At 42.5% G+C, this 26,520-nt stretch overlaps 1 protein-coding gene across 3 annotated transcripts in view; it reads right to left on the bottom strand.

Annotated features, from left to right (window-relative positions):
• Positions 1-26,520, bottom strand: part of LOC124007690 (protocadherin-7-like) — a 227,639-nt gene that overhangs the window by 111,876 nt on the left and 89,243 nt on the right. For all 3 annotated transcript variants that reach the window (XM_046318377.1, XM_046318379.1, XM_046318378.1), the window contains exon 3: positions 12,133-12,355. In XM_046318377.1, coding sequence (XP_046174333.1) covers positions 12,133-12,355 — 223 coding nt within the window. The remainder of the gene's footprint in view (positions 1-12,132; positions 12,356-26,520) is intronic.

Genomic DNA, 26,520 nt, shown 5'->3' with positions numbered 1-26,520 from the left:
GTTATCTCTCGTTCCAGTGCTTTTCTTCAGACATAGGAATTCTCCAGTTGGAACATTATTGATGTTGTATGTTAAAAACATCCTAAAGATTGATTCCATACATCGTTTGACTTGTTTCTACGTCCTGTAACGGAACTTTTGGGGTTTTTGTCTGGACGAAGTGCTTGCGCCTCATGAAGATGAATTAGTGGGCTGAACATGCTAACAACAAGTGGCTATTTGGATGATGGACATTATGGAACTTTATGGAACAAATTAGTTTATTGTCGAACTGGGATTCCTGGGAGTGCCTTCTGATGAAGATCATCAAAGGTAAGTGAATATTTATGGTGTTATTTCTATCTTCTGTTGACTCCAAAATGGCGGATATTTCTCTAGCTGGATTGGGCTCTGAGTGCCGTTCTCAGATTATGCTTTTCCAGTAAAGTTTTTTTGAAATCTGACACAGCGGTTGCATTAAGGAGAAGTCTATATTTAATTCTGTGAATAATACTTGTATCTTTTATCAATGTTGATTATGAGTATTTCTGCAAAATCACGGGATGTTTTGAATCAAAACATTACTACACGTAAGGCGCCAATGTAAACTGAGATTTTTGGATATAAATATGCACATTATCGAATAAGAAATACATGTATTGTGTAACATGATGTCCTATGAGTGTCATCTGATGAAGATCATCAAAGGTTAGTGATTAATTTGATCTGTATTCCTGCTTTTTGTGACTCCTATCTTTGCCTGGAAAATGGCTGTGTTTTTTTTATTTGACTATGACCTAACATAATCATATGTTGTGCTTTTTCTATGTAAATCATTTTTCAAACATGATGTGTAGATTAACAAGATGTTTATCTTTCATTTGCTGTTTTGGACTTGTTAATGTGTGAAAGTTACATATTTATGAAATATATTTTTGAATTTCGCGTGCTTTCTTTCAGCGGAATGTTGTCGAGGGGTTCTGCTAGCGGAACGCCTGCGATAGAAAGGTTAATGCAACCGCTGTGTCAGATGTAAAAAAACTTTACGGAAAAAGCAAACCATGCAATAATGTGAGACGGCGCTCAGAAAATAAATACAATTATCCGCCATGTTGGAGTCAACAGAAATAAAAAAATCACAATATAAATATTGACCTTACCTTTGACAATCTTCCTCAGAATGCACTCACAGGAATCCTAGTTCCACAATAATGGAACATCCACAGCATCCACAATAATGCTTGATTTGTTCAATAATGTCCATTATTTATGTCCAAGTAGTTACTTTTGTTTACGCGTTTAGTACACAAATCCAAACGCTCGTGCAGGTCATGAAAAAGTTACATTACAGGTCAAAAAAACTTGTCAAACTAAGAATAGAATCAATCTTTAGGATGTTGTTGGAACGCAGGTCGCTATCATGTGAAATGTGCGTGACCAGGACCTGGCTCTCTCCCAGACCACTGACTCAAAGCGCTCCCATCCAGCTCCACAATACAAGCCTCATTCAAGTTTCTAAAGACGGTTGACATCTAGTGGAAGCCCTGGGAACTGCAACCTGGTCCATATCCCACTGTGTGTTCAATAGAGACTGGGTTGAAAATCGACCAACCTCAGATTTCCCACTTCCTGGTTGGATTTCTTCTCAGGTTTTTGTCTGCCATGTGAGTTCTGTTATATTCACAGACATCATTCAAACAGTTTTAGAAACTTCAGAGTGTTTTCTATCCGATACTAATAATAATATGCATATATTAGCATCTGGAACTGAGGAGCAGGCAGTTTACTCTGGGCACCTGTCATCCAAGCTACTCAATACTGCCCATGCAGCCATAAGAAGTTTACGACTGTTCCACAGGTGCATGTTCATTAATTGTTTATGGTTCATTGAACAGGCATTGGAACCCTTTACAATGAAGATCTGTGACGTTATTTGGATTTTTATGAATTATCTTTGAAAGACAGGGTCCTGAAATAGGGACGTTTCATTTTCTGGTGCACCCTACAGTATAGCCTATAAAATATTGTGTGCCTTTTTGAGTTGTCATTGTGACTCTTTAGACAATCACACATTTGATAGGCCTATGCACAATTCACTACATTGGAATCTATGTCACAGGTATGAAATGTGTTAACAATTCCGGGTCATGAGGGAACATTCTATATTCTCCTGTCCTTAAGCATAGACTATTTTCCTATCCAGTCCCAATCCCACTTAAACCCAAAATCCTGACTCTTGTCTCGCATGAACATTCCCAACTTTATTCTGTAACCCATAGGATGCAATATCAAAGCACGTCTCACGCCTATGCATGCCAAAATACCACTATACATTTCCCCCCGCTTCTCTGCACTTTATTGTACTTGCTGCCCATATGAGAGCTTCAGTAGAGAATGTGTGATCAACAAACAGTATGAGAGTAGATATGGATATTTACATTTTTTTAAACTTTGTCCCCGTTAAGATACCTTGATATTGGAGGAGGTAGGTAGCCTAGTGTTTAGAGCATTGGGCCAGTAACATAAAGGTTGTTGGATCGCATCCCCTAGCTGACAAGTTCAAAATCTGTCCTCTGCCCCTGAACAAGGCAGTTATCCCAATGTTCTGTCATGTTTTGTCATAGATTGTCATGTCTTGTCCCTGTGCTTTCTCTTCTATTCGTTTCCCCTTGCTGGTCTTATTAGGTTCTTTCCCTCTCTCTCTCTATCTCTCTCTCTCTCTCTCTCTCTCTCTCTCTCTCTCTCTCTCTCTCTCTCTCTCTCTCTCTCTCTCTCTCTCTCTCTCTCTCTATCTTCCGTTCCTGCTCCCAGCTGTTCCTCATTCTCCTAACTACCTCGTTTACTCTTTCACACCTGTCCCCTATTTTGCCCTCTGATTAGAGTCCCTATTTCTCCCTCTGTTTCCGCTTCTGTCCTTGTCGGATCCTTGTTTGATGTTTGCTGTGCTGTGTTCTTGTTCCGTCGTGTTTTTGCCTTCATCAGATGCTGCGAGTGAGCAGGTGTTTCTATCAGCTACGGCCTGCGCCTACCCGAAGCGACCTGCAGTCTGTGGCCGCTTCTCCTGTTATTCCCCTCTACAGACTAGAGGATTTCTGTTATTCCCTGTTTGGACTTTTCCTGTTAAGAATTCAGGATTAGTCGTTTTCTGTTTGGACTGGAATAAACTCTGTTTCTGTTAAGTCGCTTTTGGGTCCTCATTCACCTGCATAACATGTTCAGGCAGTCATTCCAAGAACATGTTCTTAACTTGCTTGCAAATTTAAATAAAGGATACACATATTTAGACTATTTCCACTCTTCATCTCCCAGTTTTTCATGAGCTGATCTGCTATCTGTATAATAATCAAATAGATTTTGCCAAATATAGAAGATATTCTGTCATTCGTTGAAGGAGGTTATCTTGCAAGCTTGGTCATTTGATTTTATTTGATTGTCATTACAAAGTATGTGTGATTCGACAAGACTATATTTGGGGTGTGCTCTGTGCATCCTGAATGCGTTCTGTGTCTGCTGAAATGCGCTGAATTCATTGAGGAACATGTTAACGCTCTGACTTTATGGATGGACTGTTTCGCAATTCACAACAACATTATTGGCGATTAAAGATAGTTACTCTTTTCTAAATATTGGTTTCAATTGCTCTTAATTTTTTACATAGTTGCGCAGCCAAAGTGGCCCAGCACCGCTCTTATTTGGGGAAAACTATGGCATAGAGATCTTGGTTTAAAACGCTTTAAATGGGCAATTACAATTTGTGTACTGATTCCTGGGATAAATATGTGAGAACTTGGTAGATTTTGGGGAAAATATGAATCCCTACTAGAGACTCACCATTCATTAGAGCAATGCACACATACTGGCTCCCTGACATACATACGCACACACGCATGCACACACACATACTCAGGGTTAAGAAGGCATAACTAATTAAGATTTACCTGTTGGCAGACATTCCACTGTTTCTGGGGCTGGTTTAACATTTCTGATGAATACAGCAGCATTGATTTGAACTATTCCCATGCCTCCTACAGTGTGTGTACACATGGAAGATATGACCTTGTAGAGGTCGATGGGGGAAAAAATGTGAGTGAAAACACAGATTGATGGTGTGATTTTCCACTAAACTGCTCTGAAAGGGAGGAGGAGAGTCAACACACACACACACACACACACGTGTGTACATCACACAAAATTGCATACACTGACAGGTTGCTGACGCATCCACATCCAATTAATCCAATCACACGATAAATCCAAATCAGCCAATAGCCCTTCCCGTATCCAACACAAGATAGGTGTGTGTTTTCAATGTGTGTGTGTGTGTGTGTGTCTTCCGCCTTTACCCAAACACACTTTCCATCCTCATTTCCTCACAAGTCGGGGAAATAAGACAGGCGACTGCACCAGTGCTGCTGAGCTCTTGAAATATGAATGGCTTTAATTAAATGGGCTCTCTTTGCCATCTGGCCGTCGGATTGTAACTGAGTTTTTTCTACAATGCGCCACACACTCGCTAATAACCAGCCTAAGCAGCAGTCTGATGGGCACAACAGAGAGAAGAAGAAACAACACCAACAATATCATAATCGACTGTGATACTCTGAAGGAATGGGAAAGAGAGAGGAGGGAGAGAGGGAGAGAAGTAGATAGCGAGAAAGAAAGAAAGAAAGCGAGAAAGACAGACAGACAGACAGACAGACAGACAGACAGACAGACAGACAGACAGACAGACAGACAGACAGACAGACAGACAGACAGACAGACAGACAGACAGACAGACAGACAGACAGACAGACAGACAGACAGACAGACAGACAGACAGACAGACAGACAGACAGACAGACAGACAGACAGACAGACAGACAGACAGACAGACAGACAGACAGACAGACAGACAGACAGACAGACAGTGAGAATGGCCAAAAGCAGGGTTTCATAAACTTGGTCCTCGGGACCCCAACATTTCGTTTTTTGCCCTAACACTACACAGCTGATTCAAATAATCAACTTATCATCAAGCTTTGATCATTTTAATCAGCTGTGTAGTGTTAGGGCAAAAACCAAAACGTGCACTCCTTGGGGTCCCGAGTTCCGAGTTTGGGAAATGCTGCCCTAGAGAGTGTACCTGACTTATAAGTGCAATGTTACGATGTAGCACTTGTATCTCCCGTTGCATTGAGCAGGGTTCCAGGAACTTAATGATGGTGTTTATGAATATCACCCAGAGTTCCCTCTCAACATCAAGCAGGAAAGAAAGTAAAGAGAATGAAAAGGAGAGAGAGGAGTGAAGAGAGGATGTCTGACTGATGCGGGCAAAACAAGAGACACCACGCTACGCATGATGACGCTAGCAGCACCCTGGTCAGTCTTTCCACCACTTCTCTATGTTCATCTCTCTCTTTTTCCCTCTCTCTGGAAGCACACATGCTTTTCTTACCTCTAAATAACAAACAATATTTCGCTCATGCCCAACCCCTCCCCTCTCTCTCATACTCTCGCTCTGTCTCTCTCTCTCTAGGTTATAAAGGCTAACATTACACAAAGATTCACAGGAAATGGCTTATGTAGTCACAGGAGGATATCTATGACCTCTTGAACACCAACACAAGTCAATGTCTAATCAATGTCATAAAACATATCCTACAAACTGTGGATAGTGTGTTCTCCCTCTTATGTAACACTTTGCACATTACAGTTGAAAGGACATTGCGGAAACGTGTATTTTCGCGATGTGCTGGCTGACAATTTCTATTGAGAAATTAAACATTCACAGGTCTCACGGTGCTTGGGATCAATACGAGCAATATACATTTTCTGCCTTTCCTGACCTGCCAAAACCCTACCCCACCCACACTACTTCTGGGACGTACCCTAGCCATCCATAACTGTCTAATGGAGTGTTTGACTTCCGACACTCCGCTTTTATGAATATCTATTGAGCAACGGGTAAACTGATGAATAACTAAACACACAGCTGTAGCGTCAAGTTATTAGGATGCTTAGCTGTACAGTGTTGGAATGTGCTGAACATGGAACTCTGTAGTGTAGTTTCTAAGTGGGGAGATGGAAATGGGGTGAGAAGTAGAGAGAATGGTAGAGAGAGGGAGGGAGAGAAAGAATGAGGGAGAAAGAGACAGGGGACTGCAGTGGTGGTGGACTGCGCCTTGTGCCTCCACATTGATTGCAGGATCATCAATTGAAAACAGAGGAGGCTGGTGGGAGGAGCTATAGGAGGACAGGCGGATTGTAATGGGTGGAATGGAATAGATAAACACATTAAACATAAGGAAACCACGATTGACTCCGTTACAATTATTCCATTCCAGCCATTACAATGAGCCTGTCCACCTACAGCTCCTCCAACCAGCCTCCTCTGATTGACAACGACCAATTGGAAGTGTTAGGATTTCCCACGTGGCTCCTGGAGCCTTGGAACAAGCTTTCCTGCTTTTCCAAACAGAACTACAACAGTCCGGCTCCCAAGGATGCCACTCAACCTCGAAGTGGGCGGAATAGACATGGGAATAACAGACGATAGCAGAGAGAGGTGTGACGATGACCTCGAAGACTCAACCGTGTGACATTTCAAAATGACTAAGTCCATGCAGGCTCGGAGGGAGTTGGGGAGCAGGGCGTTTTATGGATAGCATAATTCAATGTGAAGGGTAAACTCACTTTCTCACTTTCCTATACTTTCTGATCTACACTCTCTCAGCACTTGACAGCAATATCCTTTCTTTGTGAATCTGGATACATTTCTACCCCCTTTCTCCACAAAGATAGAGTAACCCGAATGAGGTAGTCATGGTGCATTGTGTAGCCTTTCTCCTTCCCTCCTCCCTGACCTTAATCCCGACACTCTGGTCAGACAGCGGGGGTGTGAGGACACACACAGCAGGGCAACACAAAGACCATGTGCATCTCCCAATGTCACGACACATCTCTCATGCAACCATAACGACACAATTATTTCAACAGCCTAACGATGCCCAAGTGCCGAGGCTACACGGCACTGCGCCCATCTGTTAACTTTTGTTCCCCCTTTTTTGTCATAGAAACTCCCCGTTTTAATGGACAGTGGGTTAGCATCAAGTTAAATGTAGCACTGGGGTGTCCGTGTGTGCTTCAACTGCTGCATGAGGGTAATAGTATAATGGCATAACCTCCCTTTGGAAGGGATATAGTGATTCAGCCCTCTTCGACTGGATCCTGGACTTCCTGACGGGCCATCCCCCAGGTGGTAAGGGTAGGTAACAACACATCCACCACACTAATCCTCAACACGGGGGCCCCTCAGGGGTGCGTGCTCAGACCCCTCCTGTACTCCCTCCTGTACTTCACTGCACGGCCAAGCACGACTCCAACACCATCATTAAGTTTGCCGATGACACAACAGTGATAGGCCTGATCACCGACAATGATGAGAGCCTATAGGGAGGAGGTCAGAGACCTGACCCTGTGGTGCAGGGACAACAACCTCACCCTCAACGTGATTAAGACAAAGGAGATGATTGTGGACTACAGGAAAAGGAGGACCGAGCACACCCCCACATCGACTGCTGTAGAGCAGGTTGAGAGCTTCAAGTTCCTTGGCATCCACATCACCAACAAACTAACATGGTCCAAGCACACCAAGACCATCGGGAAGAGGGCAAGACAAAACCTATTCCCCCTCGGGAGATTGAAAAGATTTGGCATGGGTCCTCAGATCCTCAAAAGGTTTTATAGCTGCACCATCGAGAGCATCCTGACGGGTTACATCACTGCCTGGTATGGCAACTGCTCGGCCTCCGACTGCAAGGCACTACAGAGGGTAATGAGCACGGCCCAGTACATCACTGGGGCCAAGCTTCCTACCATCCAGGACCTCTATACCAGGCGGTGTCAGAGGAAGGCCCTAAAAATTGTCAAAGACTCCAGCCACCCTAGTCATAGACTGTTCTCTCTGCTACCGCACGGCAAGTGCTACCAGAGGCTTCTACACAGCTTCTACCCCGAATCCATAAGATTCCTGAACACCTAATCAAATGGATACCCAGACTATTTGCATTACCCCCCCCCCTTCTACGCTGCTGCTACTCTCTGTTATTATCTATGCATAGTCACTTTAATAACTCTACCTACATGTATGTATTACCTCAATTACCTCAACACCGTTGCACCTGCAATTGTTGTTTACTGCTGCTCTTTAATTATCTGTTATTATTTTCTCTTACTTTTTAACCTCTTCAACCTATGGGGGCGCTATGTCATTATTGGATAAAAAGACGTGCCCGTTTTAAGCTCAATATTTTGTCACGAAAAGATGCTCAACTATGCATGGAATTGACAGCCTTGGAAAGACAAAACTCTGACGTTTCCAAAACTGCAAAGATATTATCTGTGAGTGCTCCAGAACTAATGCTACAGGCTAAACCAAGATGAAGTTTCACACAGGAAATGCCCCAGATTCTGAAGGCGCTGTGTTCCAATGTCTCCTTATATGGCTGTCAATGCGCCAGGAATGAGCCTGCCCTTTGTGTCGTTTCTCCAAGGTGTCTGCAGCATTGTGACGTGTTTGTAGGCATATCATTGGAAGATTGACCATAAGAGACTACATTTACCTGGTGTCCCGCCCGGTGTCCTGTGTCAAAATTATTGCGTAACCTGTAGGTCCAGGCGCGTTCCATTTCTTCAGAAGAGAAAGTCAACTGCCACGAAGGATTTTATCGTCGATAGATATGTGAAAAACACCTTGAGGATTGATTCTAAACATCGGTTTGCCATGTTTCGGTCGATATTATGGAGTTAATTTGGAAAAAAGTTTGCGTTTTAATGACTTAATTTTCTTCTTTTTTTTAACCCAAACGTGATGAAGAATGATGAAGAAAACGGACTGATTTGTCAACACAAATAATATTTTTTTGTAAAAACGGAACATTTGCTATCTAACTGAGAGTCTCCTCATTGAAAACATCTGAAGTTCTTTAAAGGTAAATGATTTTATTTGAATCCTTTTCTGGTTTTTGTGAAAATGTTGCATGCTGAAAGCCAGGCATAAACCCTATGCTAGGCTATCAATACTGTTACACAAATGCTTGTTTAGCTATGGTTCAAAAGCATATTTTGAAAATCTGAGATGACAGGGTTGTTAACAAAAGGCTAAGCTTGAGATCAAATAGATTAATTTCATTTCATTTGCGATTTTCATGAATAGTTAATGTTGTGTTATGCTAATAAGCTTGCGGATAGATTTACAGAATCCTGGATACAGGTTTTTTTCGTAGCTAAACGTGACGCAGAAAACGGACCGATTTGTCAACACATATAATATTTTTTGTAAAAACGGAACATTTGCTATCTAACTGAGAGTCTTCTAATTGAAAACATCTGAAGTTCTTCAAAGGTAAATGATTTTATTTGAATCCTTTTCTGTTTTTTGTGAAAATGTTGCCTGCTGAATGCTAACGCTAAATGCTACGCTAAATGCTACGCTAGCAATCAATACTGTTACACAAATTTTTGTTTTGCAATGGTTGAGAAGCATATTTTGAAAATCTGAGATGACAGTGTTGTTAACAAAAGGCTAAGCTTGAGAGCAAATAGATGAATTTCATTTAATTTGCGATTTTCATGAATAGTTAACGTTGCGTTATGGTAATGAGCTTGAGGCTGTAGTCACGATACCGGATCCGGGATGGCTCGACGCAAGAAGTTAATGTATTTTATTAAAACTGCATTGTTTCTTAAGGGCTTATAAGTAAGCATTTCACTGTAAGGTCTACACATGTTGTATTCGGCACATATGACAAATACAATTTGATTTGATTTGATCAGTCTCTTCCCTTCATTCAACTTCTTCCAAACCAGAAATCTTTCTCTCTCGGTAGGAATGGGAGGTTAGAACTCAAATAATCAGATTGCAGAATTTTAAGTGGAAGCAGCAAAGATACTGCAACAAAGTGTAAGCTTTCTGTCAAATGGCATGTGTCGCACTAGTAAACAATTCATTCTAGCAATTGAGAAAAGGTTTATATTCGAGGTATAGATAAAGTTGGTGGTGTGGAGAGGTTGAAAAGGGTAGTTGAGAAACAGGCACGAACACACTCAAGAAGACAACGGCAATAAGGACACACACACACACCACATAAACACAGAACAAATCAACTGATCCTCCTTAAGATTGTGTGATCCAGCATGGCAAATGTTCTTATTCCATATAAAGTTATTCTTCAACCTTGCCGTATTTTACCTTTTTTCCCCCCAGAAAGAGCGATAGAAAGGCCGCAGCCTCCACTTTCATGTCAATATTTTTTACTGTGTTTTTTTTTCTGTATTTTACCTCAGTGGTTTGATTGGAAGGCAGATTCCCATTTTTTATCTAATCTGCTTGTCTCGTATTGATTCCTTTATTGCAATTACTTTAAGCGAAGACCAAATTGAAACAAGCCTTTAATTTAGGCTAATTTGGCCCGTAATGGGCAGCTATTGTTCTCAATGGGAGGTCTTAAATACCCTGAGGGCAGACCCCAGCCCACACTGAGTAGGCCTGAGCAATCTGACATCCAAAGTGCTTTTAATCTGATTTAAGTAGCTTCAATGTTCTCAGCAAATCGCAAAGTTAAAAAGATAATTTAGACACTCTTGGGTTCAACATTTTATCTGCATGTCTGCCTTTCTGGATCTGTCTGTCTGTTGGTATCTCTGTCTGCCGGGTTCATTTCACAGCCAGAGAGATTCGCAACCTGTAGGTCAAATGACTGTTTCGTATTGGTGTTCTAGAAATGTTAGATAATGAATTATGAAAACCAAGTCGATGTGTGATGCACACAATGAAGTCCAGATAGACTCCATCATTTGGACTGCATATATGCCCTTGCAGTCACAAATCACAAGGTTTGACTTGCCTGCAGATAAACTGTGGGGCACAATGCCTTGAAACATTGCACAAGAAAATCACAGCGGACTTGCAATTTGAATATTCTCATCCTCAGCCACTCGTAAAACCGCCCGTGCTCAGGCTTACAGTCTTAAGACGGTCACAGCTTGATAGATCTAAACCAGACTATTAGTGGGTCCATTACCCTAACCCCTAAAACCTTGCTGGTTATACCAATACCACAGAATACATCAGCTAGCACCACTGATACAGCAATGGCTATATAAAAAATAACCGCTGCTTGTCTTGCAAAACCAGAGTTGTGGTTTTTGATGCCAGCACAGGTTACATAACACTGAGTACATCTGAACACTGTACGTCACTTTGGAAAAAAGTGTCTACTCAATGACCATAGCACCAGAGTCTGAGGTGGAACTTAGCCTAGCACGAGTTCGTACAATACAATCACTTATTTCATTTCTCCATCTTAACCCCTTAGGCGATCATCCATCCTGTTACAATCTTCAGTGTGCAAACCACTGATTATGGCCAAATAAACCAACGTCGGGCAGTGAACCAACATGTATCCTTGAATAGCTGTATTGCAGTTAGCTTGTTCTAGAATCAAAGTCAATGCCTCAGATGGATACAATGGGAAGTGAGTGTTTGGCATTCACAAAGTTAAGTTAATCGGAGCAAAAACCAAATAAAGATCATGTAGAAAATCAATCATGCCGGGTAGATATTTTAAATCCAAATTAAATTCAACAGGCAATTGAATAGGGATGCGGTCCAAATTACATACCGTAGCTCAAAGGAAGAGGAACTTCCAAGGCCTTGATCTAATAGGGAAAATGAATAAGGCTAATACATCTACTAAAACTGCTCTGATCAAATTAACAGAGGTCTTTCAAAACGAGACGAGGAGAGCACATCAAAAGCTAAAGCAAAACGCATTCAATAACTTGCCTGTGAGATGGTTCAGACTATATTCACCTGATGAATGCATGCATGGTCTCAAATTAAATTCTGATTAAATTCAGCCTGCACGATCTGAGGTATTCATATCCAGAGGACACATCCAACGCCCCCTAACAATCCACACCTCACCTTCCTGCTTCAAAATCAACCACACACCCATAAAGCACACAGCCACCTGCTTGCTCTACACAAGCTACACCTACAAAATAAACATCTGCATGTCTCTACCTTGGTGTTCACCTATATACTCTATGTGGAATATGCGTGTCAATGTGTCTTGCACTTTATATCTGCTCTTTAGTGTTTGCCCCTACCATTTTCCATATGCTCTGCCTCACCGACACTGCCATCCGGCGTGGTCCTCTCGTAGCTGTCCTCGGGCAGGGGCAGCGCACCCAGCCTTGGGCCCCCCGAAGAGCCCTTGCTGCTGGGCGTCTCCGACTCCTCCAGCCCGCTGTCGTAGCAGCTCTGCAGCGATCCCTGCTGGTGGGGGTCTTGGGGCTGGCTCACCACCGAGAAGGTCACTCGGCGGAACGGCTACAAGAGAGAACGAGACGGCGTGGGGGTCACTAGCTGGACTAAAAGAGGGAGGAACGTCCGGTGGAAGGGAGATTTGTGGGACAGGGGACAGGGGTTAAGTTTAAAGAGTTTAGGGGTTACAGTTTGAGTATAAATAAGGCAATCCCAGGGGATATGTGCCTTCAGAAAATAGGTACAGTGCCTTCAGAAAATATTCATACCCCTTGACTTAATCCATATTTTCATTACAGCCTGAATTAAATTGGATAAAATGTACTATCCCATAATGTAAAAACGTATTTTTTGCCCTTTTTGCAAATTTATATATAATTTATATAAGAATTCACACCCCTGAGTGACCTTTGGCAGGGAATACAGCTGTGAGTCTTTCTGGGTAAGTCGCTAAAAGCTTTGCACACCTGGATGGTACAATATTTTCTAAGTTGGTTGTTGCTCATTGCTTGACAGCCATTTTCAAGTACTGCCATAGATTCTTAATCTGATTTAACTGTAACTAGGCCACTCAGGAACATTAAATGCCGTCTTGATAAGTAACTACAGTGCATATTTGGCCTTGTGTCTTAGGTTATTGTCCTGCTGAAAAGTACATTTTTCTCCCCGTGTCTGGTGGAAAGCAGACTGAACCAGGTTATCCTCTATTCTCTATTCCGTTTCTTTTTAATCCTGAAAACTCCCCAGTCCTTAACAATTTCAAGCATACCCATAACATGATGCAGTCACCACTATGCTTGAAAATATAGAGTGAAAAAAAAGAAGGAAGGGAAGTGCTGACAGAAGGTGCGCTTTGGTAAAAGGGGTAAATTGGTCATCAAACAAAAAAGGAGCACCACGCTTAATATACTTAATTAAAATGTCTTTATTTGTATGCCAAGTTCAATGGAAACAATAAGAATGTTAAGAATGGGATAAGAATGTTGCCAGCCAGTATGGCAATGGAACATTTATAACAAAAGACTGGGTCGCGTCCATAGATACAGAACAAAAAGTCTCTGGCAACCGAACCGATATTGAATAAATGACCAGCTGGCTGTATTGGGACTATATCTTGTGGAAGGATGAAATGGTATGAATAAATTCATCAAAATAACATTGTTATTGAAAATGTGTCAGTCATTATTTGAATATGTTGTTAACCCATTATAAAAGTGATAATGCCCTCGAAGCCGATGTTTGGAGGATATATTGGCACGGTTTGCCGGTCCTCAACTTCTTCTCGGTCATAACAGCACCCGTGCTAATATATCCTCCAAACACAGGCTTCTCTGGCGTTATCACAAGCAACTACATCCTCAGTTTTCTGCTATCACAGCCATTAAACTCTGTTACTGTTTTAAAGTCACCATTGGTCTCATGGTGAAATCCCTGAGCAGTTTCCTTCCTCTCCGGCAACTGAGTAAGGAAGGATGCCTGTGTCTTTGTAGTGAATTGGGGTATTGATCCAACAGCCAAAGTTGCTCCATGCCTAAAGGGATATTCTATGTCTGATTTTTTTTTTACCCATCTACTAATAGGTGCTTCTTTGTGAAAATCTCCCTGGCCTTTTTGGTAGAATCTGTGTTTGAAATTCACTGCTCAATTGAGGAACCGTACATATCATTGTACATGTGGGGTACAGGGATGTCATGTTTAATACTATTAGTCCACACAACCTATGTGACTTGTTAATAAGCAAATGTTTACTCCTATAAGAATATTTCGAAGATACATACACAACGCAGAGACAGTGGACTAAAAGTCAATAGAGTACTAACGATCAATGGAAACAGTATTTTTTTCTGTAATAGGGGATTAATGCAGAGACATGGGAGGAATTTGCCTATATGTTGAGCATGAAATAGGATACCTGTTATTTGGCAATTGGCCCAGTTTTATTGCAAGGAATTCTAATTGGTCAACCACAGGATTGGGCGGGGTTATAAAACTACACGCTGTTGCTTTGTTATGTGGAGAGAGAACTGAGAGAGAATCACTGAGGACAGGGAAGGAACGACCATCGACAATCTACCTCTCAGCATAACATCTATGATTTATAGTCTTCGAATAAATCTATTTTCCTCCCCCTGATTTGCTTTGGGGTCTGTGTTATTAAAAAATAACATCAACTGCTAACACTCCTGAACTTATCTAGGCTTGCCATAACAAAGGGGTTGAATACTTATTGACTCAAGGCATTTCAGCTCTACATTTTTTATTCATTTGTAAAAAAAAAATGTCCACTTTGACATTATGGGGTACAGTATGTGGGCCAGTGACGCAAAATCTCAAGTTAATCAACTTTAAAATCAGGCTGTACACAACAAAATGTGAAAAAAGTCAAGAGGTGTGAATACCTTCTGAAGGCACTGTGTACTATACAACAGGGGAAAGAGGGTAGGGGGGTATCTTAATAAGGGGCATTACTGAGGGAGTTTATAGACGTTGGTGCACTGCAAGTCCAAGCAGCGGTGTCAATTTCTCTGACAAGAGCAGTTTGGTACAAAGCAAACTGCTGCAAACTCCAGTAATTTGCTTGCAAAAAGGTCTGGTAGCCAAATGCTATGACACTCTCGAAGTCATAAGCCTAAAGCCTGTCCACACACAAACAACATGTCGGTGTGGCTAACACGGAGGAATGCATAGTATGCCTATTCAATAACATCCTTTTATAAAGAAAGACATCGCCCAAAAACCCTTATAAAAGACCTGTGTATGGAGTATATAGGGACGCTTTCACTCAGAGCATCTGAAAACCCACAGGGAGTGAGTATGGCAGCTAGCTAGCTGATTCTGTGATAAATACAGCTAAGGAGGAGTGAAGGACGCTGTAGCCTCTTTCACTTTGTTTACTTCCCATACTGAAAGAGGACAGGGTGAGTAAACAGCCTCCCTGTGGGAGGTGTGAGCTAACACTAGAGCAAAGGCATGTAAGGAAGGACACACACACAAATGTGTATTTGACACATAGAACAAGGCTGAGTAAGACAGTGGTAGTTGCAGCAGACACATTATCGAGTGCTGTCTCTGAACTAAGCAGTGAGTGAACAGGTCATTAACGCTGAGGCCTTTCTCTCCACACGGCAGGATCAACAAAGAAAAGCTCTGGAGGAACAATTGATGAGGCAGCAGGACAGGGTGTACCAGAAATCACTGTCCAGCACAGTAGGTGTACCTCGCTTTCTCGGTTGTGTGCGCGTGTGTATGTGTGTGTGCGCGAGTGTGTATGTGTGTGTCATGAGAGAGAGAACAACAGAGGGAGGCAACAAATTATCAGCTAGTTTGGTCATTATCAAAACGAATGGCATAACAAATGGCTAATGTGATTCATTAAGAGGATACACAGTCACATCTCCACTCTAGCTGGGCATCTCCCCTATCACCTCTTGGTCCTCTTCCCCTCCTCTGCTCCCTCCTCTCCCCCCTGTCCTCCATCGTTTCTTACGGCAATCATAAGAATATTAGACCAGGGCAGGCCTCAATTTATCCATCCCTGCTCTTTCCATTTTCCCTTGACAGACTGCCATCCGTTTTCACAGATCATTATTATCAATTGCAACATTGAGGTACACCATGGTTCCTAACCCTGGTATTTGTCACCGTTGCGGACAAATATCATTCCGGCAACTCCATCAAAATCCAGTAACTCCTCGTTATGTACAAGTGGTGGTCACCACATGAATGACATCCCCTTTGTTATTAGGTAATCGAGAGACAATTATTGTTTCAAGCGCCTCTGAATCTCAGCCAAGGAAAGACTTGAGACATTTTTTTATATATAGTGAAAAAATCCCGTAAGCCATTATGGGATATTCTCCTCCCTCTCTCTGCATGTTAAAATGTTCCTTTTTTTTATTTACCCAGTTTTTTCTCTCCCTGGCTAATGCAGCAGCAATCTTGGCAGTAAATCATGTATCCATGTAATTACAATCACCACTCAACAAATGAATTTAAATTAATATTCATAGGAATTTCACTTGAATAGTCAAACAGTTGTTACATAATTAAAGGCCCAGAATGGGGCAATAATGCCCTAAATTATGTTTAGATATCAAAACCTAGTCCAGCTCTACTCGCTTTGTTCCCGAAGGAGCAATGTTGGGTTGTGCATGACAGTGCTCTAAAGTCCCAGTGCTTGAATGTGGTGGTGGTTTAAACAGCAAACGAATGAAGGGAACTTTATAGATGGATTAGATAACCGGAGTGCTGTACTCTATGGAAATGTATTTTTCTGAGGAATTAAATTAAGGGATTGTGGCTAAATAAGAGGTGATTGTGAGATGGGGGGAGAGAAACATTTGGGCAAAGAAAGCAGAGGAAAATTGAGTCCTGGTGACACCATTGTTTCATTTGAACTTTCCCGATAATAAAATGTAAAAACATTTTGGGAACAAAATAGAGTGCACACACACACACACACACACACACACACACACACACACACACACACACACACACACACACACACACACACACACACACACACACACACACACACACACACACACACACACACACACACACACACACACACACACACACAAACAAACAAACAAACAAACAAGCAAACACACACACATAAACACACACACACACACTGCAACAGCCATAGGGTTTGATGAGATTTTAAAAGAACCCAACGTTTCCATTCATTCTATCTCCTCTAAACGAGTAAATAGAATTTCCAAACCACTTTTCTTCCTACTGTGCGGCAGCAGCGCCTGAGATGAAGAAAAAGAAAAACGACTTGTCCCGGCACGCCATGTGAAATCATGTTTGGTTTCTGAGTGCCAGAACCAATCTTCCTCGCTTCCTCGCTCCCTCCCAGGGTCCAGGGCGTAAAAGGGATCTGTCTAGCAGTGTCATAAGTGCAGAGAGCCAGGGGAAAATAAAGCAGAATTCCCCTGGGGCTCTCCGCCCTCCTTCCCTCCATCCCTTCTTTCTTCCCTCCGTTCTGACTTCAGGGTGCTGTTTGTGTGATGGCGAGAGATATATCACACCGCCGCGGCGTTAGAGAAACAGACAGTGGGTGAGATGGAGGAAACGGCTTCCCTCCTCGGGTCATGTGGCATGAGGTCAAGACCTCTCGCTGCCGGTTGGCCAATTTGAATGAACGCTGGCAGTCATTAACCCTTACCTAAAGCGGTGGAGAGACACCCCATTCCTTCTCACTCTACCCTGACCCCTCTTTCACCACGCCAGTTCCCCCACGTTCACGTCCCCCCTAGCTTAGTGATGACTGGGCCACACATTGTATTCCCACAAAAACACACACACACACACTCACTCATGCTCACACACATACACTGATATGGATGGATGAATGGACACATGCATACTGCACCCCATGCTGTGTAAGGCTTGCTTGAGGGGGGTTGAGCTACAAATGCATGGCTTTCATTTCTAGTTAGCGTTAGCTTTTTTTATCTCTTCCAGACGCAGGCCCTGGCTATCACTATGGGGTCCCTGGCTGACTCTCTGCCTGTACGAGTGATTGAAAGCCGGTCATGACAGCCACGGGTGATTGAATGCCTCAGTCATTCAAGCCGAATGAACACACTAAACAAAACGATTGAGCCACAGGGAGATACTGTGGTCAGACTAGTTCCTAAGACTAAAGTCAAAACACATATCAGCCAACTGGTTACATGCTTTACTGGAGCCAATAAGAAAGATGTTTTGTTGTGCAGTTCCCGTCAATAACGTGTGACCTTCACAGACTTGAAGTCCCTAACTGAAAGAGCTGAATGGTTGTCGGGAATGGTTGATTTGTTCCTGATTTGATCGATGTTTTTATCTCAGTCGAACCCGGAATGAATGAATAGCAGATTGTATAGACGTGAATATGTTTCTGTTCTGTATTCTTAGCGGTACCACCAACACCAATTAATAGGAACTAATTGTTATTTAGGAATGTTACTTGAGGCGGATGTGTGTGTGTGTGTGTGTGTGTCCGTCTGTTTATCTGTGTTTTACCTTGAACATCTGTTGTTATACTGCTATGATAAACCTCCAAATCTTTCTAACTCCCACACGCCATGCTTGTTCAAGTCAATAAGGCACGTGATCACACGTATAAAATACACAATGTTTCCTTCTCCCTCCACCCATGTTAACACTACATTACAATTATATGTCTTATATACACACGGTCATCCCTTAATAAGACTTTGTCAGGAACCAACATCTAGCTGGTAATAGAGCCTGGGCCTGACTCTGAGGGTAGTAAACATAAACTATGGGGCCCCATAGTGTTATTGCAGCCAATCGGCGAGGAAAGGAAGAGAGGGAGATGGATGGAGACAAAGAAAGAGATGGATGGAGGGCGAGAAAGGGAGAGGGTGTCACGACTTTCGCCAAAGTCGGTCCCTCTCCTTCTTCGGGCGGCGTTCGGCGGTCGACGTCACTGGCCATCTAGCCATCGCCGATCCATTTTTCATTTTCCATTTGTTTTGTCTTTGTCTTACACACCTGGTTTCAATTCCCCAATTACTTGTTCATTATTTAACCCTCTGTTCCCCCATGTTTGTTTGTGAGTAATTGTTTATTTGTATTGCAGTCCGTATTTGTGGCCTTATTTGTGGTATTTTTACGACGCGTATTGTTTTATTATTGAGTACAATTGCTTTCATTACTCATATCTGCTGTCCTGAGCCTGACTCATCTCACCAGATACACACAGACACATTACAGAGGTGTCACGCCCTGGTCAAGGTATTTTGTGTTTATCTTCATTTATTTGGTCAGGCCATGGGGTTTTTGTATGTGGTGTGTTGGTATTGGGTTTGTAGCTTAGTGGGGTGTTCTAGTTAAGTCTATGGCTGTATGAAGTGGTTCTCAATCAGAGGCAGGTGTTTATCGTTGTCTCTGATTGGGAACCATATTTAGGCAGCCATATTCTTTGTGTGCTTCGTGGGTGATTGTCCTTAGTGTCCTTGTTCCTGTCTCTGTGTTAGTTTACACAAGTATAGGCTGTTTCGGTTTTCGTTACGTTCATTACGTTCTTTGTTTTGTAGTATTTGTATTGATTGGTGTTTTACGTTTGTTTATTAAATATGGATTGCAATCTACACGCTGCATTTTGGTCCGACTCTCCTTCACCACAAGAGAACCGTTACAAGAGGGGGTGGTTGAAGGAAGAGAGAGAAGGATATGGAGCAAGAAGTATTGAGAAAAAGTGATGCAGGGATATGTTTGGAGAGAAAAAAGAGAGACATGGAGGGTGAGTGACAGAAAAAGAGGGATAGAGAGAAGAGGAGTGAGTGACACATTAATGTGGTCATGATTACCAGAAGTGACAGTCGGTAATTAAGTCGCCATGTTTAATTTGTCATGGGTAACCTGCAAGTGACCCCCCCCCCCATACCCAGCCACCTGAGACTTACACAGGAAGTGCAGCAACATGTACTGTAGTAGCAATGTTGGTGAATGAGCTTGTTTGAGTTAAAAAATATTATCTAGACAAAGTAAAGTAATACAAAATCACAATCATCACATTTTCTACTTTTGTTACATGAATCCGATGCACTACGTGTGCCTGCCTGAGTGTAGAGAACTTGTGACTTGATGAGCAGGGGTCAGGTTCTGTTTGGGTGCTATTCTGTGATATAACTTAATTACTAGCCTCCTGGCTAACCCGGGAAACAATCTGAGTTTAACTCATCTCAAGCCTCAGCGAGCCTGGAGGGATGGATACAGATACCTCAACACGGTCTACTCCTCACCTGCTTTGAAGGAGCCCTGAGGAGAGTAGGTTAGAAGGGTAGAGGCCAGCTTTGGGTGGTTGGGATGGAAGCAAGGGAGTAAAGGAACTCTGAGGTTAGGGCAGGTTGGGGTGTGGTTAGGAGGGTGTGAGGTGCTGTCTCGTTATCCTAGCCGCCGAGGGAATCTCAAGTATCTTGTTGCCAGTGAATGATAGTGTTGACCCCGTCACACTTTGTTTCTCCTATTCACCTCCACTCTTCTACATCCCCTCCTTTTTTCTTCTCTTCTTCCAACCCTCCTCTTCCACACACATTCCGTCCACCCCAGGTCTGCTTCGTTCCAAGCAAACACCAAAAGAAAAAGCCACGAAAACATTTTCAAACGCGCAAAAAAAAGAGAAAAACGCAAGACAAGATAAAAGAGGCACCTATATATATATATATGTTTTTTTTTTTTAACAGACCGGTGTCTTGTTCCAGACTTTGGCATCCGAGTCAAAAGAAATACATAAAAGTGTTTTCTGTTTTAACTTCAGTGGATCGAAAAAGTGTTCAGAGACAGATAGGCTTTCAGAAGCATTGATGCATAAGTCTTTTCAGTCATAGACTCTCTCACCTGTCCAGTATCTCTGTGATCACGCATTGTGGCCTTTCACACCCAGACTTGGCAGGTGGCTCCGATTTGCTCTGTGAAAGGCCACAGGTTGTACCAACGTTTATAGAACAAAACTTTAGAATGAACTTTGCGATACTCACAGAGGTTATGACATTCAAAGGAGAGTCTGTCTCTAAATCAAAAGACAACTGAATGATGCTAGTTATTTCTTCTCTTCGACTAACCCATTACGTTTTTATCTTATGGTTGTTTCATGATCTAATAGCATGTGATCGATCGCATGCCCTTGAACTATGTTATTATTTCTACTAGTGTGGATCCCTTGGGGGTCTTTATGGACCATTTATCACCTTGTTTAGCTGGGTAAATGTATAATTAAATATAACATCCCCGGGTTAGCAATGGAGGCTTAGAGAATTCAAACAGACAGTGGCCCCAACATGAAGGTCTGGGTAATCTGGTAGGAGAGGGAAGAGTGGGGACAGGGGGTCTTTGTCACAAAGTTGTCGCCAACCAACAGTGTTCCACCATGGGTGTTTGCTTTGCTGGAAAAATCCTCAGTCAATCAGCCTTGTGCCTTGCGAGACACATTAGGGAGGGAGTGAAGGAGGAGGCGAGAGGGAGGCACAGGCAGCCAAAGTTAAAGCAAAAGACAGAGCGAGAAAGAGAGCTGTTCCCATCTCCAAACTCTGTTTATTCCTTTTTTGTATTCCCTCTGTTCTCTTGTTGTTTGGTTGCAGTGTGTTTAAGGCCTTCTGTCTTTGGAGGAGAGCCACAGCTAGCCACTAGATAGACAGACAGACAGACACGTACCAGGAGGTCACAGAATTAAAGTGAGAAAAAAAAGAAAGATCACACATGGTTACTTTCCCAAAGTCTGTGGCTAAACTTATAATTGCTCTTCAATTGGGGGATTAGGCCACTGCTGTAACAGAGATACTATTCTGAGGGGACGCCTTTCCGCCTTCAAAAGATGATCCAACCTCTGACCTGAGGTGAATGGGGAAGTAGAAGTGTCTTCAGAGGGAGAAGGGGCGTTTCACTTTTGAGTGGCAATGGATTAAGATAGCTGGTATCGCTAACAAATACATACAGTATTTATGGAGATTCTTCTATATTGCTCTGTGCGTATTAGTCATACATTGAAAATGAAACATTGAGTGAGATGATTGATAGGGATGGGTGATATAGGGAGGTACAAGGACACATTAGGATTTAGAGGGTTAAGTATGTTTTTCAAAATGCATGAAGGGGACCAGGGTATTTTCTTTCAAACTCACAATCTATCCATGCCTTTTCAATCAATGATTATCTATTACAGTTATCTAATATGAATGGATATGGTGCTCTTGTCTCTGTATTGTATTCAATCTGAAAGGGTGCCTAAGCTAAGACAAGTACTGGCACGGACAAGTCTGGCTACCAATCCCAACGCTCATATTACAAAATGTGACATTAGTTATTGTTTGTATACTGTTGAGTGACCTGTTACTTGAACTGTATGTGTGCAACCTCATGTATGTCCACATGTGTTTTTTTATGCCTGTCTATCCACATTTGTGTACTACGGTGCATACATGCGTGCCTCTGTCATGTCACATGTTCGACACGTCCGTCTCAGTGTCCTGCTTAGGTGTTGTGTGTGCGTGTGTGTGTGTTTGGTTTTAATGTCCTTGTGGGGACAAGAAGATCTCAGAAAGATAGTAAAACAAGGAACATTCCAACAAGTGGGGACATTTTCCAGGTCCCCACAAGGGAAAGTATATTTTAAGCTTAGGGTTTAGGTTAAGGGTTACCATTATGGTTAGGGTTAGTGGTTAGGTTTATGAGTTACGGTTAGGTTTAGGGTTCGGGTTAGGAGGTTGGGATTAAGGTTAGGGTTAGGTTCAAGGTTAGGTGTTGGGGAAAATATGACTTTGAATAGGAATGAATTTTTTGGTCCCCATAACGTTAGTAAAACGTGTGTGTGTGTGTGTGTGTGTGTGTGTGTGTGTGTGTGTGTGTGTGTGTGTGTGTGTGTGTGTGTGTGTGTGTGTGTGTGTGTGTGTGTGTGTGTGTGTGTGTGTGTGTGTGTGTGTGTGTGTGTGTGTGTGTGTGTGTGTGCGTGTGTGTGTGTGTGTGCATGTGTGTACAGTAGGAACACCATCACGGTTGCAAACACTGCAGCTGACAATTGACACACTACTATTAGTGTGTGACAGGCCTCATCCTCATGGTAACATTAGCACGTTGTGATACGGGACTGGGCGTCAGCAGAAAGCATGGCGAAGGCAACATTAAGAGTCAAGATGACCATTTATAGCAGTAAATATGGCTGCTCAATTGTAGTAAACGCCACAAACACATGGACAATGGGATTCTGAGTCACAAGACAGGTAGACAAAATATTGCCCCCTTCTGACTTTGCTGTCTATGTTAAACTTCTCTGAGACCAGTACACAGAGTCCTCTGTGTTCCCGTTTCACTGATCCCAGAACAGCTGTGTGTATTCTAATCTCGTTAAGTGATGGCAGAGAAAGAGGGATTGAGAGAGAGAGAGAGAGAGAGAGAGAGAGAGAGAGAGAGAGAGAGAGAGAGAGAGAGAGAGAGAGAGAGAGAGAGAGAGAGAGAGAGAGAGAGAGAGAGAGAGAGAGAGAGATTCAGAGTTAGAAAAACGTGGATTTCTTGGCAAAGATATACACAAGATACTACCGTACACAACGTAACCTTCACTCCAAATCAAAACTCCAAACCTACAGCCTGATTTTGGACAAAATTACCTGGAAGGATTCCTACTACCAAAGATTCTTATTTCCAAGCAATACAGCAAATGCTTTGGTAAACAAACAACAGAAACCTGAAAACACCATCTAACCTTGAACTGAGTGAGTAATGTTTAGTCTGAAGCTACTATTAAAGCCAAGAAGAAAAATACATTACAATTATATATTTTAATTTATAAGGACTGAATGCTAAGTTAAGGCTAACAAACTTAACATATCTGAGGGCAAATTCAGTTAGCACTAAGGTATGAAGTGAGTGGTGTCAAAGCCCTTGAGCAACAACAATGGTAGGAGAGTTTCACAGTCTACCCCACCCAAACGAGGAGGCCTTGAAGCCCCCTCCCGCTGTTCAGAGGTCTTTACAATACAGTACCCTATGGATGTAAAAAATGAGAAGTAACGAAAAGAGTAAAAGAATAAGCTACTTGTGGAAAATCAAGAGACACTTTTTGCTCACTATTATACAAATGGGAACATAAGCAACTTCATCTTCCACACAGACAATCCCCTGGCATGGAGCAGTGCTATATTAACACACAAGGGTGTTAAGGGTGGAAACTCAGGATACTAGACAAAGAGGACTCTGAGTCAGCCAATGTCAACCTGTACAATTCTGGAACAGTACAGGGCAACCCCAAACAGTTTCAGCTGGACTTTCACATAATCAAAGAGCTAGCTCAGCAGGAAAAGCTCTCTCTTGAGAAAGATACCCCCACCCTGAGCGTGTCAGCCTAGACCTCTTCATTATACAACCCCACAGACAAGCAACCCCAAGCGGAAAGTCTACCGCCCAGCACCGAGCACTACACACTCATTGTATTGAAGGATACATTCACCCAGATAGAGGTAAGGCAGGTGGAGCTTGAACAGCAGGTGAACACACTTCAGAGGTTATCTCCACCCTGTGGTTATCTCCACTCTGCTATCACGAAAATACTTCCACCCTGCTTCCATACAGCAGGTAAATGCAAGTATTTCCTGTGACTGTGCCTCAAAACCAAATGTCTACCTGGCCCGTCACTCCACCCTGGAGTTGAACAGTCTTTACAACCAGGTCCACCTATGCAAGGCAGCATTGCCCACTTTCGCCCGGAACCTAAAGGACATTGCCAACAACCGCAGCCCCAACACCTCACACAGATCAACAGACACCCCACCCAGACCAGCGAGACCACCCCCCTCCCCACACATAGAGGACTCACACCAAGAGGACCTACATCCAGACCATAGCACCACCAGCCACATCCACACCCCCACCCCACCCCAACCAATCAACAACCCCAAAGCCAACCATGCCCACACTCCATTTTGGTACCCTCAGATCAGGCCTATGCCCATCCTGCCAACCCCATTCCCCCCACTCCCGCAAAGAAGGCCTCAACATGAAAGTCACACATACGCCCAGGACGTGAGCAGGCAAATAGGCCTAACCCCCACTCTTACACTTGCCCAAGCCAATAGCATGTACGAAATGCTCATCAGGCTCTGCTCACACTTACTGGTCTGAAGCCAAACCACACAACAAACAACATTGGACACTTTTTGGAACAAAAAGCCTTCACTATCTCATCCTGGAATATCCAAGGCTTGAGGTCATCTGCCTTTGGCCTAAAGAGCAGGAACCTGGACTTCATCAAAGAAATAGGAAATACAGACATTGTCAAGAAACAGACAAGAAACAGTGATGGACCCTCTGGTTGCTCTCTAGGTTATAGAGAGCTGGTAGTACCATCCACCAAACTACCAGGTGTGAAACAGGGAAGAGACTCAGGGGGTATGCTAATTTGGTATAGAGTAGACCTAACTTACTCTATTCAATTATTCAAAACAGGAACATTTTATATTTGGCCAGATATTCGAAAGGAAATAATCTCAACAGAGAAAAATGTCCTCCTGTGTGCTACCTATATCCCCCAACTACACTCCCCATGTTATAATGAAGACAGTTTCTCCATCCTGGAGGGGGAAATCAATAATTTCCAGGCCCAGGGAAATGTGCTATTCTGTGGTGACCTAAATGCCAGAACTGGACAAGAACCTGACACCCTCAGTACACAAGGGGACAAACACCTACTTGAAGGTGACAGCATTCCCTCGCCCATATGCACCGTTAGGCACAATGACGACAAGATAACCAAACATGCTCTGTCGCAAGCTGGGTATGTACATTGTCAGTGGTAGGCTTTGAGGGGACTCCTACTGTACATACACCTATAGCTAATCTCTTGGCATTAGTACTGTAGACTACTTTATCACTGACCTCAACCCAGAGTCTCTCAGAGCGTTCAGAGTCAGCCCACTGACACCCCTTTTAGATCACAGCAAATTCACGGTCTACTTGGACAGAGCAATACCCAATCATGAGGCATCAAATCCAAAGGAACTGAATAATATTAAAAAATGCAATAGATGGAAGTAATGTGGAAACCACCAGAAAACAATTAGGCAACAACAAATTCAATCCCTTTTAAACAAATTATTGGACAAAACATTTCACTATAATAGTGAAGGTGGAAACTTGCCAGTAGAATATTTAAACCGTATATTTGACCTTTCAGCTTCCCTATCAAATCTAAAAAATGTCAAACATAAAAATAAAAAAAATTCATTAACAATAATGACAAATGGTTTGATGAAAAATGCAACAGCCTACGAAAGAAATTGAGAAACCTATCCAACCAAAAACATATGAGCCAGAAAACCTGAGCCTATATCTTCACTATGGTGATTCACTAAAACAATACAAAATACACTATGGAAAAAGAATGAGCAGCACATCCAAAATCAGCTCATTATAATTGAAGAATCCACAGACTCTAACCACTTCAGGGAATATTGGAAAACACTAAACAAACAACAACACAAAGAGTTATCTATCCAAATGGAGATCTATGGGTAAACCACTTCTCCAATTTTTTTGGCCCTATAACAAAGAACAAATATCAAAAACATATACAGTGGGGCAAAAAAGTATTTAGTCAGCCACCAATTGTGCATGTTCTCCCACTTAAAAATATGAGAGAGGCCTGTAATTTTCATCATAGGTACACTTTACCTATGACAGACAAAATGAGAAGAAAAAAAATCCAGAAAATCACATTGTAGGAT

This window comes from Oncorhynchus gorbuscha, linkage group LG21 (assembly GCF_021184085.1).
Source record: "Oncorhynchus gorbuscha isolate QuinsamMale2020 ecotype Even-year linkage group LG21, OgorEven_v1.0, whole genome shotgun sequence".
NCBI classification, from domain to species: Eukaryota; Metazoa; Chordata; class Actinopteri; order Salmoniformes; family Salmonidae; genus Oncorhynchus; species Oncorhynchus gorbuscha.
Note: the sequence above shows the minus strand (reverse complement) of the source record. Positions and strands in the feature narration are given on the sequence as shown.